The 23,949-nt window shown below is 44.4% G+C and overlaps 1 protein-coding gene across 2 annotated transcripts in view; it reads right to left on the reverse strand.

Moving 5' to 3' along the window:
- Positions 1–23,949, reverse strand: part of ENPP6 (ectonucleotide pyrophosphatase/phosphodiesterase 6) — a 118,441-nt gene that overhangs the window by 19,551 nt on the left and 74,941 nt on the right. For both annotated transcript variants that reach the window (XM_033215788.1, XM_033215790.1), the window contains exons 3-6: positions 15,574–15,685; positions 6,878–7,019; positions 5,982–6,161; positions 1,931–2,068 (exon numbers count right to left, since the gene is read on the reverse strand). In XM_033215788.1, coding sequence (XP_033071679.1) covers positions 1,931–2,068; positions 5,982–6,161; positions 6,878–7,019; positions 15,574–15,685 — 572 coding nt within the window. The remainder of the gene's footprint in view (positions 1–1,930; positions 2,069–5,981; positions 6,162–6,877; positions 7,020–15,573; positions 15,686–23,949) is intronic.

Raw genomic sequence — 23,949 nt, forward strand, 5'->3', positions numbered from 1 at the left:
GTTGCTGAATTCAGCAATCCTGGAATTGCCTGCCTCCAGACTTCTAGTTATGTGGGATAGTAAATCCTTTTTGTTTCAGTCACATTTGTCAAATGGGCCATGATTTATGACCAAGAACATCTTAACGGATGTCTCAAGGTCTCCCAGCACTACATTTCATCACTCACTGGAAGACCCAGCATCTTCATGCCAGACATGTGGCTGCTGAGACACCATGTTTACTTTCACTGAGAGGATTCAGGGCTGAAGCTGCTTCCCCAGCACCTGTCACACCCTACGGCAGGGGGCCAAGACCTTTCTCAATGGAATTGAGATGGCACCTCATCAGTCATCCAGCATCTCCATAGTGACCTCTGGCCCTGCACTCCCCTACCTAAGCCTGTTTTCCGCCAAGATGCCCGAATCACCTCTGCCCTCTTACACCTTCCCTCCCTACCACCCAGTCTCTCAGCATGGGCGACTTTAGCTAAAGACGACAAAGTAAAGACGGATGCAAATAGCCAGCTAAGAAATGACTGATGGCTGTGAATTAACCTTCAGGGCATATTTGCTTTTAAAAATTCAAAGCAATTCTGCCAGAATTTTATAAACTGAAAAAAGTTCAAACAGTAAGCCCTTTGGTGAGATCTGGAAGGCTGGCATTGTGGAATATAGTGCGACCGGTGACTTGCTTGACTACATATGTGCTCTGTGTGAGGTCCTCAGCAAACCACTCTAAGTGATGATTTGGTGATCCCAACCTAACCTCACTCCAGATGACCTCACATGGTGTGATGAAGCGATGCGAAGCATTTTGGATTGTAGAGGAGAGGTCGTTAGGGAACGGAGGGACCCTCACCTTGTAAACCACGTGGCAGAGAAGCCATAGCTGCCTGAGGAGGGCCTCGCTGGCCTCTGCTCTGTGCAACTCACACTCCTAATCGGATCTGCTCTCTTCTCAGTTCCTTGGTGCCAGATGCTTCTCTCTGTCTGAGAGCACCCAGAAGTCACGCAGTCCTCCTACATGACTGAGGTTCATGTCACACAACCCCCATTTTCCCATGCCCATGTCCCAAACTCCCACTCACTTGCCCAGTCAGCCTTCCTGCTGGTCATCACCTGCCCGCCTCCCAGGGCGGCTACCGACAGTCTTAGGTCTTCCACTTGGTTGGCCTCAACCAGCTACTCTCATGTACCCTGGAGCCTGTTCTACTAGGTTGGTGCAAAAGTAATTGTGATTTTTGCCATACCACAATTACTTTTGAACCAAGCTAATAACTGCAACCTACCTTCAAATTCCTAAAATAAGCCGTGCTGTCTTCAGGAATGAACTGTAAACATCACTTGACCACAGACTCCCCTAAAGGGCAGGGCCTTCCCTCCGTGGCCTGATAACACAAGCTGATGTCAGAGCTGGGGGGGCTTAGAGTCCAGGCCAACCAGAAGGATGCTGTGGAGGTCATTCAGGCCTCCACAGGTCCAATTAAAGTTTGGACCAAAAATGCATGATAATCTCCTCTGAAAGATCAAATTGGCAAGCTGGGGACTCGCAGTCTCGTTTGCCAAACATTTCTCTTGAAGGTGAAAGCTAGCTGAGCCTCTCCTTGCTTTTGACTGCCCTTGAGCAATTGCTTTGGTTCACAGTAATTGTTCCGCTTTCAAGCAAACAGGTAACATTGTAAGCCCAGTAATCGAGTTAAGGCCCGTTTGTTAAAACACAGCGAGTCTGGAGCCACGAAGTCTAAACCATGACTCTGGGTTCACATCTACAGTTGTGTCTACAAAGTTACCCGATCAAGACTTTTGATTCTCTAAAGAAAGATATAATGCAACAAATGATGCCTACATGAAAAAATCTTTTATGTGTAAAAACTTGAGTAACTATTATTTAACTTTGGACTGTTTTATAGAATTCACATAGTGAATAAATTGGTGCATATTTCATAATTACCTCAGTTATGAACCAGCCTTCATCAGCCACTAAAGTCAAAGGAGAGACAAACTTCCCTTTCTTGTAATAGAACCTGCTTGGGATGGCTTCTTTCTCGTAGACAGTCATGTGTTCCACTGTGCTCAGCTTGTTATATACCTGTAAGGAAAATCAAGAGTGATCAGTTTCACTATCTTAAATATGTGTGAATATTTACTGGAGCTAGGGGAGAGGAGAACTTACGTATAAGACCAAAGAAAGAAATTGCCAAATACTTGATAGACTTGAATACGTAAAAACAAAAAACTTGTGTGTCTCAAAAAGCCAGGTGGGTTTATCCAGGAAGGCTGAAGATCCACATACTCTCTGACCTAAGAAGTTGACTGTGAGGAACAGAGTGAAATCCCTCAAGTCTGTGCACCTGGAGATATGTGGACCAATGAACCTTGCAAACTGGAACAGCCCAAATGCCCGGCGATAGTAGGGGAGAGAAAGAATTCATGGTGTGGTTCTGCAATGGAATACTCTACAGCACTGAAGACAAATGAATTATAGCTACAAACACTCCTGGAAGATTCTCAGGGATCTCAGCTTGAGGGGGGAAAAGAAAGTTGCTGAAGAATACAGACAAAATTATTCCAATTCTTTATTTCTTATTATAGTTTGAGCAACTACAAAACTAAACAGCATGTATGGTAAAACTGTAAAGAGAAGTTTTAATAATTTAAGACAGTGGCTTCCTCTGAGGGGGCAAAAAGGGGGATTGGGTCTGAGAAGGACATACCCATGTCCCAGGGAATGGTACTGTCCTATTTCTCAAGTGTTGTGAGTATAAAGGGTCTGCTGTAGCATTACCTTTCACACCTTATTCATTTTCTAATAATGTCAAAATGCCCATGCTCTGATATTATTTATGTCTAAACTCCCATGCTGATTTTAAAGGGAAAGTAAGAAATTGGTCTACCTAATATTAAATATTGCAAAGATCAAAAAAGATTTGTTCTTCAACTTGACCTAGAGCCCATCCTACCTGCCCATGAATCTTCAAAGCACTAGTAATTGTTTGCCATTAATTACATTGCTAATTTCATGATGAAGATGCAAACTTTGTACATATTTTGTACATCTGTCTGCCTCAGCCTCCCAAAGTGCTAGGATTATAGGCTTCAGCCACCAAGTGTAGCCCTGTACAGATTTCTTTTTCATATATATTTAGACGGAGTTTTGCTCTTGACACCCAGGCTGGAGTGCAATGGCGAGATCTTGGCTCACTGCAACCTCCGCCTCCTGGGTTCAAGCAATTCTCCTGCCTCAGCCTCCCAAGTAGCTGGAACTACAGGCACCCACCGCCATGCTCAGCTAATTTTTGTATTTTTAGTAGAGACAGGGTTTCACCATGTTGGTTAGGCTGATCTTGAACCCCTGATCTCAGATGATCCACCCACCTCAGCCTCACAAAGTGCTGGGATTACAGGCATCGGCCACTGTGCCTGGCCCTGTACTTATTTCTAATAGTAGCAGCCACTTAAATATCTATGGCTAAAATTAAAATCGACTGGCTGATGTTGACTTGGCCTTTAGCCAAATCAGGCATATATTTCTGGGCATAACTGAAGATAAGATTGAGTTTATCAATTCCACTCTGTGAAATAATTTGGTGGATGGTTTCTGACGGCTCCGTGAGTTACGATTTTCTACTTAAGGAAATCCGGAGTTCTTAAGGAAAGGAGGATGCATTTGCAGAAGGATTTTTGTATAACTGAAAAATCTGGCGACACACAGCAGGTCTCACAAACTGTTGTGTCCGTCACATGACAAACTGTCGCGCAAACATGGCCCCCGCTCTTGAATACTCTACCAACTGCTTTGGCCGCTTGCAATGCCTGACTTGAACACTACCTTGGAAGGAGCTCTCCCTAGCTCAAAAGCTGTTGATGCCCAAGTTCTGGAGACAGCACGTTCCTAAGTGCCAAATTGGAGACAAGGATGATCTTTCTTGCCAAAAACAACAACAACAACAAAATACTGATTTTCAAGAACCTGCCAATGTGTAAAATATTGTTCCTGATTTCATATTTTGGGAGCTCATGGGAACACTGCGTAAACATAGCCCGCACCTATCATTCCTGACCGTGGGGCCTGAGAACAAAGGGCCATCCCCCTGGGCATGGGGCAAGGCTGGCAGCAGGGGCATTGTGAGCATCTGTGTTCCTCAACCCCAAATAGACAGATCTTGTAGGGAAGTAGGCCCCATGAGTTATGATTTTCTACTTAAGGAAATCCGGAGTTCTTAAGGAAAGGAGGATGCATTTGCAGAAGGATTGAGCTAAAGAGGTGAGACCCTGGCCTCCACCAGTGCTTAATCCTTACTAATGAGAGCCAATTGCATCGCTGCAGTGAGGATGGAGAGAGAAAGCAGGCCAGCCAGGACCTACTCCTGGCACCCTGTGGCTGGCAACCTCCAGCACAGCAGGTCGCCTGCCCCCAGGAAGGCAGGTGCTTCCCGCCAGGATCAGTTTCATCTGGGAGTGGGACGAGCCACAAAGCCCATATTGGGAAGTGACTAGGAACTCAGGGGACGAGCAGCCCGCAGAAGGTGCCACTTGCTCCTCCTCCCTTCTCAGGGTAGGTCACCAGCGACTGCCGGGGAGAATATTAGTTCTGAGAGCAGGGTAAGCAGAGGTCTAGTCATCCCTGACGCAGGGCAGTGACTGTGGGGAGCAGTGCTTTATCCCCTCTCTTGGCACTGTGGGAACTCAACCACACCCAGTGCAGGGCAGTGACTGGGGATCACCCTCTGATGGGGATCGTCATGGACCCTACTGTCCTTGCAGTGGGCTCAGCGTGCTTCCATATCCCTCACAGCAGCCAGGAGGCAGCTATGACGACACCACCATGCTCACGTACAGGGAGGCAGAGGGGCCAGGGTGGGGAGCTGGACTGGCTTCCAACTGAACAGAGCTGGGAATGGTGGCTTCTGACATAAGGAGATGGTACTTCATACAGCCTCAGCCCTTCATTCTTTACCCTCTCATTCCCCAAAGAAACAGATCAGCCTGGCAGCAGTCTGCTTCCTGAGAAAGGGCAGCCTAGGGATGCTGCTGATGCTCCCGAGATGTGCCTCAGAAGTGCTGCGTTTGGGCCTACAATAAAACAGCCCTAGGCCGGGTGCGGTGGCTCACGCCTGGAATCCCAGCACTTTGGGAGGCTGAGGCTTGGATCATGAGGTCAAGAGATCGAGACCATCCTGGCTAACACAGTGAAACCCTGTCTCTACTAAAAAAAAATACAAAAAAATTAGCCAGGTGTAGTGGCTGGCGCCTGCAGTCCCAGCTACTCAGGAGGCTGAGACAGGAGAATGGTGTGAACCCGGGAGGTGGACGTTGCAGTGAGCCGAGATCATGCCACTGCACTCCAGCCTGGGTGACAGAGCGAGACTCCATCTCAAAAACAAACAAACAAACAAACAAAAACAGCCCTGGTGAGGGCCTGTATGGTGCTTCCTTGATCTCGTTTAATTCTCATGACATTCAGTGGAGTAGGTATCATCATGCCAGTTTCAGAGAAGAAAAAACAGAGACTTGATAGAGGTCACTCAGGGAGTGACAGGCAAACTAGATCGTCTGCCTCCAGCATCTGAACTCCTGACACTGCTCCGTATGTCAGTATTAAAACTACAAGGAAAGTCCGGGCGCGGTGGCTCATGCCTGTAATCCCAGCACTTTGGGAGGCCAAGGCGAGCAGATCACCTGAGGTCAGGAGTTTGAGACCAGCCTGACCAACATGGAGAAACCCCATCTCTACTAAAAATACGAAATTAGCCGGGTGTGGTGGTGCATGCCTGTAATCCCAGCTACTCGGTAGGCTGAGGCAGGAGAATCACTTGAACCTGGGAGGCGGAGGTTGTGGTGAGCTGAGATCGCACCATTGCACTCTAGCCTGGGCAACAAGAGTGAAACTCTGCCTCAAAAAAAAAAAAAAAAAAAAAAACTACAAGGAGAGGACACAGTACAAAGTGGCGATACATGAGGGCCCACATGGCCCCCCTGCACCCCCTACGGGGCTGTCTTGCCTCAGAGTGCTTCCCAGGGGCCGGCCAAAGGCTCACAACAGGTCCGCGGTCCTTCACTTGCTGCAGGTCGTTCAGGCTGATGTACTTATTCAGCTCAATCACTTTGTCCATCCAGAAAATGTCGGTCATCCCGTGATCCGAGAAAATGATGACATTCAGGCGGTCTTGCAGGCCCCGCTCCTGTGGGGTGGGAAAAGGCAGTCATTATGGCACTCAGAGAGGCTCATACACTCAGAAGACTTTGTCAACTGCAAGCGATAGGAGAAAGGCTATCTTCTCAGTTCTATGTTTAATCATCTACTATTTTGCCCTGGTGAGACCCAGTTCAAAACCCACAACAGAAGCCCTTTGCAGAGGGGACTGTGAGGCTCAGTCCCGTTCAATTCGTGCTGACACCTGACACGGTACTTTCAGCTTTTTAAGGTCGACCCTCTGTTTGCATCTTCTTTGGCTCTTTCAACAAACTTGTGTGCTTATTTGAGAGCTATCACGTGCCCATGTTGCAGATGTACAGGATAAAGCACAGGAAGGTAAAGTAAAGGCAAAAACAAAACCAAACACTTGTAGTCATTCAGCAAAAGCATGAGGTAGAATCAGCACTGGAACCTGTCTACAGGCCCAGCTGCTACCAAACTTATTAGGATTCCACAGAGCTGGGTATCTCTCCAGCTGAGCCAGGCGAGAAGGCACACCTAGGTCCATCTTTCTCACTGGCCTGGCCATGGAACAAGGGATCGCTTGGTACCGCAGGAGGCACTGTGTGAAGCGAAGGGACTCGCCAAAGCCTGTGCCGGCCCCGTCAGCCTTTAGCAGTAAGAGGGAAGATGTTGACAGGCGTGACTATGGAGGAGTCAAACAGAGAGAAGGCCAGGCCAGGTGTCTTTGCCTCAGGTCACCTGGATCCACTTGGTCATGTACTTCAGGACAGTGTCTACAGCCTTGAGGGCATCTTTTCTCTGCGGGGATGCAGGCCCGTAGTGGTGGCCTTCCACATCGATGCGCTCATGGTATATGGCTGCCAGGTCGGCCCGGCCACTCCTGGAGGGACAGAGGAGAGAGGCATAGGTGAGGGAGGCCCCTGCCAGCTTGCTCCCTTATCACCCCCATAGCACTCTGCGAAGGTGTTCACACTCCCCGAAACCTTGTCCCTGGGCCAGGCAAAGCCAATACCCTAAAATAAATGAGGTCAGATCTCCAAGGGAAACACATACACTGAACCAAGAATTGCTGGTCCTGAGCACCTTGGTGATTAAAGATTTCTCATCATGCCTTGGAGAGGGGGAAGATGTGATAACAGGCCAAGGATAGTTATTGCTGCATCCTCACCGCCTGCTGTCACCAGGTCAGAAACACTGGAAGCTGTTACTTAAATAACTACTGTTCAGTCATTGCTGGACTCTAAATTAACCACTACATCGTGGGCCTAATTGGTTGGCCAGGATAAGAACGGCATTTCCACAGCAACTCTGCAGGAGGCAAACAGATGAGTGTTCAGGGCCTGGCGTCTGTGGACCTCCCTCCGACACTTGTTCTATGGGGGCATGTGAGGGGTCAGCTCCAATGTAGATATCGAGTGAATTCCAGCAGTGACCACACCTCTAGGGGCCGAGGAAGACCCAGTTCTGACAAAACTCCCCTCTTGGCTAGAGTATTGATGGTAAAAACCCAAGCTGTTTCACCCTCATTCTTGAGTTAAGAAGGACTGGGAGCGAGCGATCTAAATTGGAGTAGGAAGCTTGCAGAGTCCACGAGAGGGGAGGAATAACGTGGAATGTTCTCTCCTCCCTTCCCACAGTGTTTCCACTGTGAATCCCTCCCCAGTGCTGGCTTTTCCACAACTTCCACACAAAGCACCTGAAATGGATCAGGGTGATGATGACGATGGTGATGGTGATGATGATGATGATGTTAGCAGTGACTAACAAAAGATGCAGCAAAGGAAAAGGAATTAAAGCTCATTTCCCTGCTTGGAGTCTACATGGGTTAATAACTAATACTCTTGGTGGATTTTAAACATACACATGTGCGCACCCAGATGAAGCAGCACGGCCTCCTCTGATATGGCCTCCCCAGTACTTAAAACATGAGGAATTAAAGAACGTATCCTGGAGCCCACAGGGCCTCGGACCTTGCGGTCCACAGGGGATGGAAAACAGCACCACGGTGGCTCAGAGAGCCACCGTCATGAAACCACTCCTGCTCACCATTCAGGTCCCTGGAGAGATACTGTCTCTTCCAGGAAGCTTCCTCTGGTGCCCTGCGGCTAGACTGAGCAGCCCTGTGTGTGTTCCCATAGCACCCTGGGTTCACTTCTGGGCCATGACTTCTCATACTGTGCGGTAATTGCCCACTTATGTGTCCTTTTCCCTGTCTAAATTGTGAGATTCGTTCACTGTAGGAGCCAGGATGCATTGTCCATCGTATCTGAGCTCTAGCCTGGCATTTGGTGCACAGCAAGAGCACTGTTAACTGCCCTGTAACTGTATAATCACAGTCAGTGCTCAGTACGTGACAGCTCCTATGGGTCAGGCACTACACTGAGAGCTTTTACACACATTATCTTATTTAAACTTCAAACAGCCATGAAAGGTAGGAATGTCCTGAACAGAGAGTACAAGACAGTTCCTGGCATCACACAGCTAGTAAGAGATGGACCGGGATTCAAACCCTGGTGCAGCTCACTCCCAGCCCCAGAACACAACCACTGCATACTCTGGAGGAACTCAGTAACCTGCCCATGCCAACCGAGAAGCATTCTGCTTAGTCTTCATGATCTTTTCGAAATGGATCTTATTCTCTTACTAGAATCCTACCAACCCCTAGAAGGCTAGGTGTGAGACAGGCGAGAGGGTGACAGTGACCTCAAGTCTCTTTCCTTTCTGCACGCTCAGTGCTCTGTGGGTTGAATAGGCCTCCCACGTCTGTCACTGCAGTGAAAAGTGTCCTCATAGAAAAGCACTTACAGGTTTCATAGATGAGGAAATAGGCCTAAGAGGGTTCGAGATGTCACTTAAGGCCTCACAGACCTCTGAGACACAGCTAGAACCAGAAATGCAAGCCATCAAATCTCCAAAGTCAGGATACTTTTAACTCTAGCGAACTGGGCCTTTGAGCATCCACACGCACTGCATCCACTCAACTGGGAGCAAGTCCCAAGAATGTTCACCTGGCATCTTCCTTCATCACAGTCAAACCTGCAAGAGGCACATTCTTTACATGCCCTCCCGGGTGCCCTGAGGTGAACTTCATTCACAGTTTTGAGGACACACGGGTTTCAAGTTAAACGAAATTGCTAGTCAAATGTTCTTTTCTCTTTTTAGAATAAAACAAACTGCCCCCTGGTTAAAAAGACCCTTTACCACCCTCCTCTACATTGTGGAGTGGATTAGGTTATTATTTAGGTGTTTCTCATGAATGGCATTATCCTTATTCATACTCACTAATGTGTGTGTGACTAATCCAACTCCTTCTGCCTCTATAGATAGCAGAGAATAAAAAGTCACTGTAGGGTCCCACAAATGTGTAGGTGGTTGGTAAAATAGACAGTAGCATTGTCACACATGTACCAAAACTCTTTCAAGGCCCAGGTTCATTAGACGGATAGGCTGATGGCACTTCTGCCATCGCAATCTTTGAACATAGTGAAACTTCCATAAACTCTGTCCTTTGGATAAGCCTCAGCATTTCATTGCTTTAGGTACGTGCACGTTTAGCATTTCAGATGTGCCTGTTCACACAGTATGGCATCTGTTTAGGTGTCCACACTTCCAGAGTGGGCTTCTGTGCAGGGAAAAATCCGATTAAATTCAGTGGTGACTTACTACAGTGAAGACTTTTCATGAATACAGTTTACCATTGCATTAAAGTTGAATGAATGAACTAATTCTAGGTCTCTTCGTGTTAGATACCACACCTTAGTGCAGCACTCACTGTCCTGGTTCCTTTAAGGCTATTACCGTATTCACAAACCTCCACATCAGCCATTATGTATGACACGTTACCTGATGGCTTTTGGTCAGGAAGCTGTCAACCCCTGATGCTGGGAATCCTGGATTTGGGATGCTCGTGATTCAGGGATTATACAGTTGTCTTTTGTGAAAGGATTACACGTTGACATTTCATTGACTCATTAGATCCTATGTCTTCAAGGGCTAAGATCTCTTGTCTGTCTAGTTTAGCTGACAGATGCTTGCTTGCCAGCTGTTTTCCACGCGGATCTTGTTTCCATCCCAGGTCAGCTCATTTGCAATGAATTGGTTGGGTGAGGAGTGACGAGTAGTCATGGCTGCCCATCTACTACTGGCCATTGACAGCCTAAGGTCCAGGAACCTTCCAGAAGGACATGTGGCCCCAGCACTGTTACCTGAGAGCTGCAAGGGGTTCCTAGCCCCGGAGTTTCAGGGACACCTGAGTCTCCCATCACCCATCCCGATTTCTTTGCCATGTAAAAAGTTATTAATATTCTTTCCATTTTTCTTACTAAAGTGGGTGACTGTTAAGAAAAATGATCCAAAACTTAGAAATAAAGCCTACAGTATGATTGCTTGTCTTTTCAGTGCCGTGGTGAGCACTGTCTAATAAGCTTGCTTGAGTCACCAGACTGAACTACTGATTGGAGTTCAGACTCTAGAAACCTAGCTGTTGACTTGTAGGAAACTGATAAGATGAAAATTATTTTTGTCTGATGGAGAAAGCAGCTCTAACATTATGGTTTGATTATCCTCCATATTATTAAGCATATCTACATCAAACAACAATTATCCCTCATCATTCTCCATCCTTCTGTTTCTTGATGTGTGTGTGTGTCTCATTTTCTCCTTATAAGCAGCTTTGTCATGCTCCTGATTCTCCTCAGCAAGAAACTACATTGAACCTTGGCATATTCCTCATACCCAGATGTACTGAGCCCATAACAAGTCTTAATTTTGAAAATTCTCTTTTGATAGGGTCATTGGAACCAGACAAATCTGGGATCAAACGCTGGCTTCTCTTTGAACCAACCTCGAGGCCTCAGATGAATGGCAAGATTATCTCCAAGCCTCCATTTCCCCATCTGAAAAACCTACTTGATAGGTTTGGCTGTGTCCCCCGCCAAATCTCATCTTGAATTGTAGCTCCCATAGTCCCCATGTGTCGTGGAAGGGATCCAGAGGGAGATGATTAGAGCATGGGGGTGGTTGCCCCCATGCTGCTATTCTCATGATCGTGAGTGAGTTCTCATGAGATCTGATGGTTTTGTAAAGGGCTTTCCCCCTTTTGCTCGGCACTTCTCCTTCTTGCTGCCATGTGAAGAAGGATGTGTCTGCTTTCCCTTCTGCCATGACTGTAAGTTTCCTGAGGCCTCCTCAGCCCGGTAGAACTGCGAATCAATTAAATCTCTTTTCTTTATAAATTACCCAGTCTTAGGTATGTCTTTATTAGCAGCACGAGAATGAACTGATACACTACTCAAAGGGTAACATGGTGTATTAAACAAGCTGATGTGTATAAAGCACTTGGCACATAGTGAAAGGGAGGGGAGGGGAAAGAAATGCCTCCCATTTCTCTCTTCCATCCAGGTGGCCCTAGATCGCTTTTCCTGAGTATGTGGCTGAGCAGGGAGGAGGAGCCAGTCTCCTAGCCCCAGCCTGATTCCAGCTCCTTCCCTGTACTCCACAGGGAGGAGGGACCAGGCCAGGACAGGGGAGCTGGCTTCCTGGTGGCCTGTGGAAAGAGTTGTCTCATCCATTCCTTCATTAGTACAGGCACCACTGAGGCTCTGGGATCCTGAAGGCAATCCTCTTGAGCTGTCTTCAGTAGCCTGGAGCTTGACAAAGGATTATATCTATACACAGCCTATGGCTGTGCCCACTGGTCCTGCAGCCCAGTTGTTTCCTGACTGACACTTTTGTGAGGCTGCACAGTGAGTCTGCTATACAAGCCTGGAAGCAGTTGCCCAGCCCACTGTGACTGCCCCCTGCCCTCCTCCACCCACCCCATGAGCCATTCAAGGCTTATTTCAGCTTTAGCACCATGCACCTTTTCCTGCCCACTGAACCACGAATATCCTGCAAATAGAACTTCCTGGAGGATGGGAGTAAGTCATGCAGATCACAAACCCTGTTTCCTTTTCAGCCAGGGTAAAGGGCCGTGTGTGGTGGGCACTGCCTGCAGAGCACCATGTGTGATGGGAGGCACACGGCTCCAGTGCCTGGGCTGCAGGCTGCAGACACATGATGCCTGAGCAGGCTGCAGAACCCCAGGCTTTAGTATGGCCCCAAAGAGGAGACTTGCAAAGGGGCGCATCTGGACTCCCTGTCACTGTCTTAATTTCAGGGTGTCTTAGAAGTGTGAGCTGGCAGAGACCAGGGTGAAGGACTGAGGAGTTGACCCTAGAGTAGTTCTCAGTCACTGCGTCCCCAAGGCGGGCCTCCAGAGACTAGGCCCTAAGCCGCTGTGGAAAGAGCTGGGCTCTGGCTCCACCACTGGCTGGCTTGTGAGGTCCAAGGAGAAGTATTTAACCTTCAGAGAGCCAGTGACCTCTTTTGTAAGGCGGGGAGAGCAATGCCCACATGATACCATGGACATGAGAACCAAGTGGGATACTGGAAATAAAGCCCATTGACACAATACTAGCCGATGGCTGTTAAAGCACTAATTCCCTTCCCTCCTCCTTTTCCCTATTCTAGAAATTGTCCAAGTTCAAAGGTGGCATTACACAAGGATATGTCTGGGGTCAGTAATGCGTTATGAACACTGGAAGGCAGGGCCTGGATCAAACTTGGATGAGGGATTATCCTTCCTCCCACAGGCTGACCTGGATCCTCTGCTGAAATGTCCCTGGGCAGACCTCTATGTTCAAGATCTTAACAGCCTCTCCAGCTTTCTGTCAAAGCCCATCTATCCTGGGTTCCATTCTCTCTGTCTCTCAAGCTAATAGCAAAGTGGATTTAAAAAAGACACTCTGTGAGTCTTGTAGTGACTTGGAGAAATGTGAGTATGTGTTTGGACACTCATGTATGAAAACCCCAAGTGCTCCTCAAATTATAGTTAGGAATTTGCAGTAGAGCTGAAGAGAAGTCAAGAGGTGAGCTGTGGCATTCTAGACACGCTCCTCTTTTAGGGGTCTCTGATGGACAGATCAATAATCCTACATCTTTGCTAGACACACATACCAAGAGACTTAATGATTCCTTTGAGCCACATGATTGCATGGACAAGCTACTATGGGCAAAGTGCTCTTGACTGGTTTAGACTGTTCTAGACTGGACATCTTGCTCACTCACCTCATTCCTGAAAGGGACAAAGGTTAGATTTCTTTCAAAGAAAAATGTTCTCCCACAACTTTCAGGCCTTTATTCTTCTTTGTAAGAAGGTAACGAGACATGTTCTAATAATAACACTCAGGTTGGCTGAAGGAGGGGCTTCCTGTGTCTTCAGGGGAGGCCCAAGTCATCTCACTGTCTTCCCCAGGTAGTATCATCCAGCCTATTATTATTCTTTTCTTTCTCTCATGTCAAGAGCTGCCTAGCTTTAGAGATAGTGGGTCTCCATCTTTCCACCTACTACCCAAAGGGGCTGTTTCTGGTGGCCCTGTTAACTTTGGCAACATGAAGACCCCATGAGACAAGCGCACTGGCCTGGTTTCCATCCAACCCAGGCTGTCACTGCTTCAGGGGTATCATTCTTATTGCAAACCATGTGAATGCCAACCCATGGAGCTCAAGGCCATCTACATAGAACACAATATAAATATGTGGAGCTGGGCAGTATGGTAATAACAGGGCACATTAGGTGGAGGTCTAGCTGGGGACACTTTCCTGGGCTTCCCGTTCTTCGTAGCCTTTTCTTCCTAGTGGAACCTAATACCTATGGTAGACACACGCTCATACCCCACCATCACCACCGCCGCCACCACCACCACCAAAACCTTCGCCGTTCCGAAATGTTCTCCAAGGTAAGGATGCATTTCCATAGCTTCTCTAGAGGAAACAGCCCAGCACTTATTCCCCGCCACATGCTGGTGTCTCTCAGGACAGGGAAGTCTGCTTAGACTGGCCAGCTAGCAGGCCAGTGCCAACCTGGGATTCTCATGGCTGTGCGATCTGTGCTCACCCCGCTGTGAATCACCGGGTGGTACAAAGTGACAATCCGTCGGCCGTTAAGATAAAATGAGTGCAAAAAGGATGACATTGCCAGACTGTTGGGTTATTTGGAGGTATTTGTATGGCAACTCTAATCCAAATTTTCATATTTGGCACAGCCATGGGCTGTAGGGATGGCTGGCATTCTGGATATGTTGGAAACAGCATAGGTTAGACACAGAGCAATGTCCAAGTGCCAGCCTCGCTCATCTGCTGCACGTGCTGTGCTATTCTGCTTCACTCGCACAAAACTAGACTGCAGAGCAATATCCAGCTCATCCTTGTGTGGTTCTCCAGCACTCACGGGCAAGTACTTCTCCATTTCGATGTATTTTAAACCTGTTTTCTCTCCGACCTGTCAATGAGAGCATGAACCTTTATGTGCCCCCACCTCCCTGGACCCTCTTAGTAGGTTTCTTGGAAGTGGAATCGTTCTAAGAAGCAGTGAAGGCAGGGTGCCGTTTTCTGCTTTCACTGCTCTGTGGGGGTGGCTGCTGTTCGCCATGGTGTGGGAGGGGCGTGGCAAGAAGAAAATCCATGATAGGTCAGCTCTGGATCTGAGGCGGTCTTCGTGACAGGCCATTTCATGTGGCTCGTGCTAGTGCTCTGTACATTGTGCCCTGGGTAAGTTGGTTCTCAGATATGCCCAGTTTGAAACCAGGCTCCTTTTCTTGGCGGGAATGAAGGTCCCGTCCCCAGTCTCTTTGCTCTGATTATGGCAGGTCTTCTGCCTGAGGCACCCAGGAAACACATTCAGTGGCCACAGTGACCTCAAGTCCGCTCCTGGAAACTCAAGAGCCCCCAACATCCACAGCCTCTCGGTTGCCATCTCTACTTAATGCAAACTCCCACTTGGGCTCCCACCTTGATTTCTGCTTCCAGAGATTTCTGAGACTGACTTGAGGCTTTGTCCTGAACTGTCTTGATCAGTTTCCTTGACAGTCTTTTGTGTGCTATATAAGACAGCATTACTAATTCCTACATTTTTCCAATTGTGTGTCATGGTTCCATGTGGGAGGGAAAAAACAGATTCTGTGTTCTAATACACCCATGAGTTTTGTACATTTCCAAGAAAGGGGTAGGGTAGGCAATTTTCCCACACTTATTTGACCACATATCCTTCCTTTTTGCCAAATACTTATTAGTACCTTCAGAGACACAATTGGTCACTGAAGCATGCTGAGGGAAATGATGCCATTTATATTGTTTCTCCATTGTTTAACAACATCAAAAAGGAGGTTCAAACCCTTAGGGATTTTCCTGCTCTCAATTCAACATTTCCAGAGATTGCCCCTGCCCAAAATCACTTGCTCGCAGTTACTCCCTACTAGCAGCTAGCAGTCACCACACAAGAGGCTCACCAACTCTCTGAGACATGATTTCACCGCCACCAAGCCCTCTTAATTCACTTTAGGATCCATGATCAGTCCTGGAAACAAGGAAGAAAATGGTGTGTTTGGGACACTTACTTGAAGGAGTCAAGAGCATCGCTGACTGCATTGGCAAAATTGATATCCGTTGGGACATTTTTATATTCTAGGCAGTAGGTGGGTCTGACACCCAGAATCTCAACCTCACAGCCTGAGAAAGAAAAAGATGGCAAATAGTTACTCTCTTCAATAAGCAAGGTCAAGTTATGAGCCTATTTCAGGAAGCAAACACCATTAGTCAAAATAAAAAATAAAAATGTGTATTTTTATGAACTAAAATAACTTATTGCTAATAGGTGGTGTATTCAACTGCAATTTTGCATAACTGGAGCAGAGGTTCTCAAATGTCACTCCTATGCAACACTGGTGTCCCATGTCAGAGACTGGCAAAAATTAGACAACAACTATCTTTCCCAATTTGAAACAAAACACAATTAATCAATATATACAAATACCTCAACTGAAAGTTTCTTCAACAGATTTTTCATGAATCTAAGTCTTTCATGAAAGTCTTCTAGTGTACCTTTGCCTTTTTTAGAGTCAAGTATTAGGTAGTATCTGATTAGTCAGAAGATTATAAAATAAATATTTCACTATCGTGTGGCATTATACAAAAGCTAACTGGACTTAGAGGTACTCTATCAAATTGGCAAGCTAAAAATCAGTGAGTTCAAGCAAGAGGTCTGAGCCACATCCTTGCCTCGCCCAAAACAGAGTGAAAGAATCAAACTCATTCTGACATGAACAGACTCAGCTTTTCTGCCCCAGACTCCTGGACAAGTAGAAGTAGTTGCTCTGCAGAGGAGACACCCATCCATATTAGGAGAACATAGAACAGGAGAGGGATGTGCCCATCTCGGTTTCCGCTAGTTGGGTAAATATTTATTGGGCACTTACTATAACCTAGTCACTATGTTCAGACACAGTGGAAACAGAAATGAATCAGGTAGGATCTCCTTCCAGGAGCATCCCAGAGTTTAGTCTAGTGGGAGGGGACACAGGAAAGCAGTGTAGTATGTGAAGTAAGGTGCAGAATTCCTGGGTGTTGTGGGAATCAGATGAAGGGCCCTGACTTCAGGCATCCCTTCCTCCTGAAAGCCTTCCTCAGGTCCCAATGTTGGGCTCAGTTTTGTAGATTTAGCCACGGCGATGGGATGCAGGTGGGCTGGGAGGACGTTCCAGGCCAAGGCAGCAGCTTGACCAAACGTTCAGAGAATTTCTGAGCAATACTGGATGTGTAGAGAACCGTAAGTACCATAATATGCCAGACAATGATGCCAGGAGACCAGATGCTGCTCTTTCTTGTAGCCCAGGGAAAATGATATACAAGGTGAGGTAATTAAAAGTGGGACAAGGAGGGAGTGCAGGAGGAAAGGAGGAAGGAGTCTCTGTCAGGAGGCACATCAACCCCACCCCTGGGTACACCTGCCAGCTGGTTACAGCCGATTTAAAAGACAATAGAGCAGCCTCCAGAAAGCATCCCCTCATCTGACATACTATAGCAAGACCTGGGCGTCTCGTGGGAGACCCTAGTGCTTTCTGCTCGATATGTTGGGTTCAGGGTGAGCAAGGGCCCCTACAATAACTGGGACAGAACTAGAAGGCACGAAGCTTCCTTTTCCAAAACATGTTTTTTGAGAGGAAAAAATAGGCTAGGTGACCCAGAAATAAATACTGCTCATGACTTCCAGGAAAATATTCATTAGAGTAAGAAATGTCAGTGGATTCTTGAATGACTATATCACTTTAGATACCAGTGTTTTATTGTTGAAGGTGATTTGTGAATTGTTATTGCTCTTTCCAAGCTGTTTTTTCTGTATCCACCTTGTGCTCAGTGCCAGAAACCCCAAGGCAAATAAGATATCACCTACCCTTTAAAAGTTTAACAGGCACGTACAGTGTGACCAGGTGTCTGCTTCTAGCATCTCTGACACATCTGTATGTAAATTGTAAGTAATGCAGGTATGATCATGGTTTTGAAGATAAAAGAAATGGCATTCTTTTTTGGTGTTTGCACGTAATACAAAACTGTAAATGTTTTTGGTATGAGCAATAATAAATATGTCTGTTAATGTTATCAAACAGATGTTCTCTTAATACTTCTATATAAATAAAATGAATCTGGACTTAACACTGGCACAGTAATACAGTTCACTTGAGAAATTTACCCTTGCCTCAGGTTAAAGTAGAATACAAACTATTTTTATTGATTAATTACCTGTAAAATTCTATGGTACAGGTAGAGGCAGGATGTGTCAAAGTAGAGCTGTTGCTATAGTGCTATGGAATTCTTTATTTTCAAAAACTATAATTAATTTTAATTTAACCAAACATCATGGCAGCAGCCTACAGTGGCTACCTAGGCTAAAGGTAGGATAGGAGAATCGAGAGAAATTCCCCCAAAGTACACAGACTCTTCACTGAGTGCAAAGCAATAGTTCATCAAAGACTAAGGACATACATCAGAGTGGAAAGGGATCTTCCAACTTGCAGAAAGCTGTAGATAATGCTGGAAAGAAAAAGAATTCCTCAGTGACCCAGGAAGTTGGCAACATGAATTCTCTATGTAAAGCACTGGACAAATGGCAAGACTTGCTAAAGTGATCATCCCTATCATTTCTCACCTGTGACACTGGTGGGAAAATGAATCTAACTAAATCTTCAAGAAAGCCCAGAGCCAGCTCAACTACAAATTAGATTGATTTGGATGCCACCCTAGAGGAACGAAATAGGAAGATATAGGGTCTGTCTGGGGAAAATATTATTTACCATATTATCTCTATTGTTCTTTCTCACACAATGTCCAACATACAATAAAAAATCATGAAACATGTTAAAAACAGTAAAACGTGCCCCATAATTAAGAGAAAAAATAATCAACAGAATCAGATCCATAGATGGCACAATTGTCAGCGAGAAAGGTTAAACATAAAATACATTTTTAAAAAAGATTATTGACTAAAGCAAAATCGGTAACAATATATTATGGACTTTACAGCATATGTAAAAGTAAAACATGACAATAAGAATATAAAAAGTGCATATGTGGACAAATGGCATTATATAATAAAATTTTTAAACTCTCATGTCATTTGTGAAGTAATATTATTTTAAAGTAGACATAAATAAGTTATAGATGTGTGTTGAAATGTCTAGAATAACCATTAGGAAAAAAACACAATAAAATCTAAGATTAATAAAGAAGATATGATAGAATTCTAAAAGTACTCCATCAGTGAGAAAAAGACAGGAAAGGAGAAACAAAGGAACAAAAAACTGATCATATTCTGGTCAAAAAGAAAACCTCAGCAACTTCCAAAAAGCAGAATTTTTGTAGGCCACAATGCATACTATCTGATCAAGGATAATAAAATTAGGAATTAGTCATGATATTTAACTACCAATAAATCTAACTGCCTATATTAAAAAGAAACCTTTATGTTACTTGGTGTAAAGAGGAAATGAAAACTTCACTGACAGGCTAGTTATTAACAACAGTGAAAACTCTACATTTTTCAGAACTTCAAGGGATGCATTTTCATTTAGGTGAGAAGCAAATCAGGAATACTATCATCACCGCTGCAATTTATTATTATTACTGTTATAGAACTTCTCAAACAGGAAAAAGAAATAAGAAACGAATGCTGGAAATCAGGAGGCATATGAGTGTTCCTCTATTGGAATGTTTTGAAAACTTTTTGTCTGTAATCTGTGGCAAAAGGCATTGACATAGTACAAAAACACCCCCCCAACATACACACACACACAAACACGCACACACACACACACCCCGGAAACAAAATTTCACCAAATTATAGGCAATGTACATGAATACTTTCTTTTTCTATTCTGTTCTGTGCTTTTAAAAAATGCTTATTAGCAATCCATAAGCTGGTTTCAACTTGGATTTTGGGCTCACTGTCATCCATTGAGACTAAGGTTGTTATGAAAATCAGACAACTTCTATGGTCTACATGCTTTGCCTAGCAAACCACTGCTAGAAACATACTCTAAAAACATTAAGTTGTATATACAAGCATCTTTATTACAATATTATTTATAAAACTGAGAAGGAATTTAAACATTTGATAATAGAGGTATGGTTAAATTATAGCACATCCACATAATGAAGTACTATGCAGGCATTAAAATAATGATGTCATTTTATTTAGTGACATAATATTTTGAAAGAAAAAAGCTACAAAATAGTGTATAATGGAAGATCTCCTTTTTGGAAGTATTTAAAGCAGATTATGTCCAAAAAAGAGTAGAAGTAAATACAACAAAATAGAAGAAAGGACACAATTTTGATGACTGGCTTGGCGGAGACTTTTTTGGTTGATTGAAGGGATTCCAAATTCCCTTCTCTGTTTCTATTTTGCAGAATGGAAAGAGGAAAACTTCCTCACTTCCTCAGGTCCCCTTGCGGGTAGGAATTGTCATTTGACTTAGAAGCGGCATTGAGATTGGATGTGGAGCTTAGGGTGGGAAACTTTGCTGCTCATGAAAGACAAGGTGTGCTGCTGGCCAAACTACTCTCTTCTTCAGTTTGGGATGCGGTTGTGAGGGCAGGATCCCTGGGCCGGCAGCAGCTGTCTTGAGACTATACGGCAAGCATGAAGATAAGCCAATGTGCTGAAACGGGCAAGGGATATAAAGAGCCTGGGTTTTGGCCGGGTGCGGTGGCTCACACCTGTAATCTCAGCACTTTGGGAGGCTGAGGCAGGCAGATCACGAGGTCTGGAGATCAAGACCATCCTGGCTAACATGGTGAAACCCTGTCTCTACTAAAAATACAAAAAGTTAGCCGGGCGAGGTGGTGGGTGCCTGTAGTCCCAGCTACTCGGGAGGCTGAGGAGGAGAATGGCGTGAGCACAGAAGGCAGAGCTTGCAATGAGTTGAGATTGCACCACTGCACTCCAGCCTGGGCAACAGAGTGAGACTCCGTCTCAAAAAAAAAAAAAAAAAAAAGAGCCTGGGTTTTAAAAATGGCGTTGGTAAGTGTCTGAACCACATAAAGCACTCCTTGTTACATGACACAAATCAATTCCTTTGTGTTTATCCAGTCTAAACTAGATTCTATATCACTTGCAGCAGACAAGTCCTAACTGACAGAGAGAGATAGTGGCGACTTTCTGTTCTTATTATTACTTATCTGAATGGAGCTAACTTTTCTAAAATAAATGTTGCTTTTGTCATAAGAAACCAAAACTTACTTTTTAGTGTTAACTTCCAACTGCCTTGTAATATGCCAATTAGGACACAGAAGTTCCGTTGTGTGACTGTATCACTATTTATCCATCCTAAAGTTGTTGAACATTTGGGTCATTGCCAGTGTTCGCATACAGTAGATGATGCTGACAGAAACATTTCTGTACACTTCCTTTGCTGCACATAGGAATGCATATCTGTTAGGATACACGCATGAAGAGAAGAGCTAGGTTTGGGGAATGCATACAGTCAACTTTATAAGATAGTGTCAAAGAGTTTTGTAAAGCTGTTGTATCAACTTGCTTCCACCAGCACTCTCTTTCTTTCTCTTTTCCCTTCCTTCCTTCCTTCCTTCCTTCCTTCCTTCCTTCCTTCCTTCCTTCCTCTCCTCCTCCTCCTCCTTCTTCTTCTTCTTCTTCTTGTTTTCTCTCTCTTTCTTTCTTTCCCTTTCTTTCCCTTTCTTTCCTTCTTTCTTTCTTTCTTTCTTTGAGTCTCCCTCTGTCACCCAGGCTGGAGTGCAGTGTGCAGTGGTGTGATCTTGACTCACTGCAACCTCCACCTCCTGGGTTCAAGCGATTCTCCTGCCTCAGTCTCCCAGACTAGCTGGGACTACAGGTGCCCTCCACCATGGCCGGCTAATTTTTTTTTTTTTTTTTTGTATTTTTAGTAGAGATGAGGTTCCATCATGCTGGCCAGGTTGGTCTCGAACTCTTGACCTCAGGTGATCCACCTGCCTCGGCCTCCCAAAGTGCTGGGATTACAGGTGTGAGCCACTGTGCCCGGCCTCCACCAGCACTTTCTAAGACTCAGTTGCTCCATCCTCATCAACACTTGGATTTGTTGGTTTTCAAAATTATCCATTTCCCCTTTTTGTGTGTGACTGTCAAGAGTCTGTAGAGAAACAAGGACCAATGGAATACACACACACACACACACACAAACACACACACAGATATACAAAGAGGTATATTATGAGGAATTGGCGTCCACAATTACGGAGACTGAGAAGTCCCACCATCTGCCATTTGCAAGCTGGAGATCTAAGAAACCTGGTGGTTGAAATTCAGTCCTAATTCAGTCTGAAGGCCTGAGAACCAGGAGCACTGAGAGCAGAAGATGGATGTCCCAGTTGAAGTGATCAGGTAGGAAAGAGTGACTCCTTCCCTCCTAAGCCTTTTTTTTTTTTTTTTTTTTTTTGAGACGGAGTCTCACTCTGTGGCCCAGGCTGGAGTGTAGTGGCCAGATCTCAGCTCACTGCAAGCTCCGCCTCCCGGGTTCCCGCCATTCTCCTGCCTCAGCCTCCCGAGTAGCTGGGACTACAGGTGCCGCCACCAAGCCTGGCTAATTTTTTGTATTTTTAGTAGACACGGGGTTTCACCGTGTTAGCCAGGATGGTCTCGATCTCCTGACCTCGTGATCTTCCCTCCTCAGCCTCCCAAAGTGCTGGGATTACAGGCGTGAGCCACCGCGCCCAGCCAAGCCTTTAGTTCTATTCGGGCCCTCAAGGGATTGGATGATGGCCACCTGCATTGGGGAGGGCAAAGTGCATTACTGAGTCCACTGATTCAAACGTCAGTCTCAACTGGAAATCCCCTACCAGAGACACACAGAAATTATATTTAATCTGGGAACCCCTCGACCAGTCAAGTTGACACATAGAAGTAACCATCAGAGAGGGTATGATGAGTTATCACGTTGTAGTTTTATTTTACTTTTTTTTTCTGCTAACAAGGCTGAATGTCTTTACATATGTTTATTGACCATTGGGATACCCAATTATGTAAACTGTTAGCTCAAATCTCTTCCATATTTTTCTGTTGAGCTAACTTTTTCTTTTTTATTTATAGGAATTCTGCATATATTCCAGATATGAACTTGTTGTTTGTTTTATTTCCTCATACTTTGTAATTATTTTTGCCCTTCCTAATAATGTCTTTTCATAAAGAGAAGCTTCTAATTTTAATGACTACTTCATCAGTCATGTTTCTGTATTGTTAATGCTATTTTTTTCCTGCTTAAGAAATATTTTTCTTATCCAAAGTCATGAAGATATTCACCTATGTTTTCTTTCTTCAGTTCCAAATTTTTCTAAACATAGAAGCTTTATGTTTTCCATTTTCCATTTAGATCCACAATCCATCAGGAATTACCTAGAATTAATTTTCATATATGGTATTAGATAGGAATCAGAAAATGTATATATATACACACACACATATATAGGAGTTAGAAGATGTATATATACATATATACACACATACATATGTATATAATCTCCAATTGATCAATCATAATTTTTTGGAGACTATCTTTTATCACTTTGTGGCAGTGTCACTGTCATAAATCTGATATTGGATCATATGTTTGTGGGTTTATTTCAGGAATTTCTGACCTTTACCCTTCGTCTATTTAACTACTCTTGCGGAAATACAATTTGTCTTCCTTTTTGTAGTTTAAAATAGGTCTGTATCTATTAATGGAGTAAATCTTCCTGTTTTGTTCATCTGTCTCCAAATAGTTTCAGCTATTCTTGAGTCTTTGCATTTCATATAAATTTTAGAATCAATCTTTCAATTCACACACACACACATAGTTGGGATTTTGATTGGGATTACAGTGAATCTGTAGATCCATTCTGAGAAAACTGATAAAATATTAAGATTACCTATTTATAAACATAATATATTTTTCCAATTATTTAGGCCTTTTTACATTTCTTTAAATGCTTTTTGATATTAAGTTCTTGAGCCATTTTTGTTAGATTTATTCTTCCATCTTTCATGTATTTGAATTTACTATAAATGGTATTGACCTTTTAATTTTTTCTCAGTTTTTAGTTGATATTAATACAATAATTTTTAAATGTTGAATTTGTATAAAAATGCCTCTTATTAATTCTAAAAGTGAATTCTTTGGGGTTTTTCCAAAACAGTCATCTGTGAATAATGACAGTTTTTTGCCTTTGTAATTGTTTTACTTTTATACAAAGCTGAATAGAAGTCATGCTAGAAGGCACCCTCACATAGTCCTGAATGCATTTCTCCATAAACTATAATGTTTGTTGTCACTTTTTTTTTTTTTTTGTAGATATCCTTTATCACACTAAGGGTGCAGTGTACTAGTTACCCAACTTTATTTTAGTAAATCTTAGTTTAGGATTGTATCAATTGCTTTTCATGTATCTACTGAAATGATTAAATGATT

This window comes from Trachypithecus francoisi, unplaced genomic scaffold (assembly GCF_009764315.1).
Source record: "Trachypithecus francoisi isolate TF-2019V2 unplaced genomic scaffold, Tfra_2.0 Lachesis_group1, whole genome shotgun sequence".
Lineage (NCBI taxonomy): Eukaryota > Metazoa > Chordata > Mammalia > Primates > Cercopithecidae > Trachypithecus > Trachypithecus francoisi.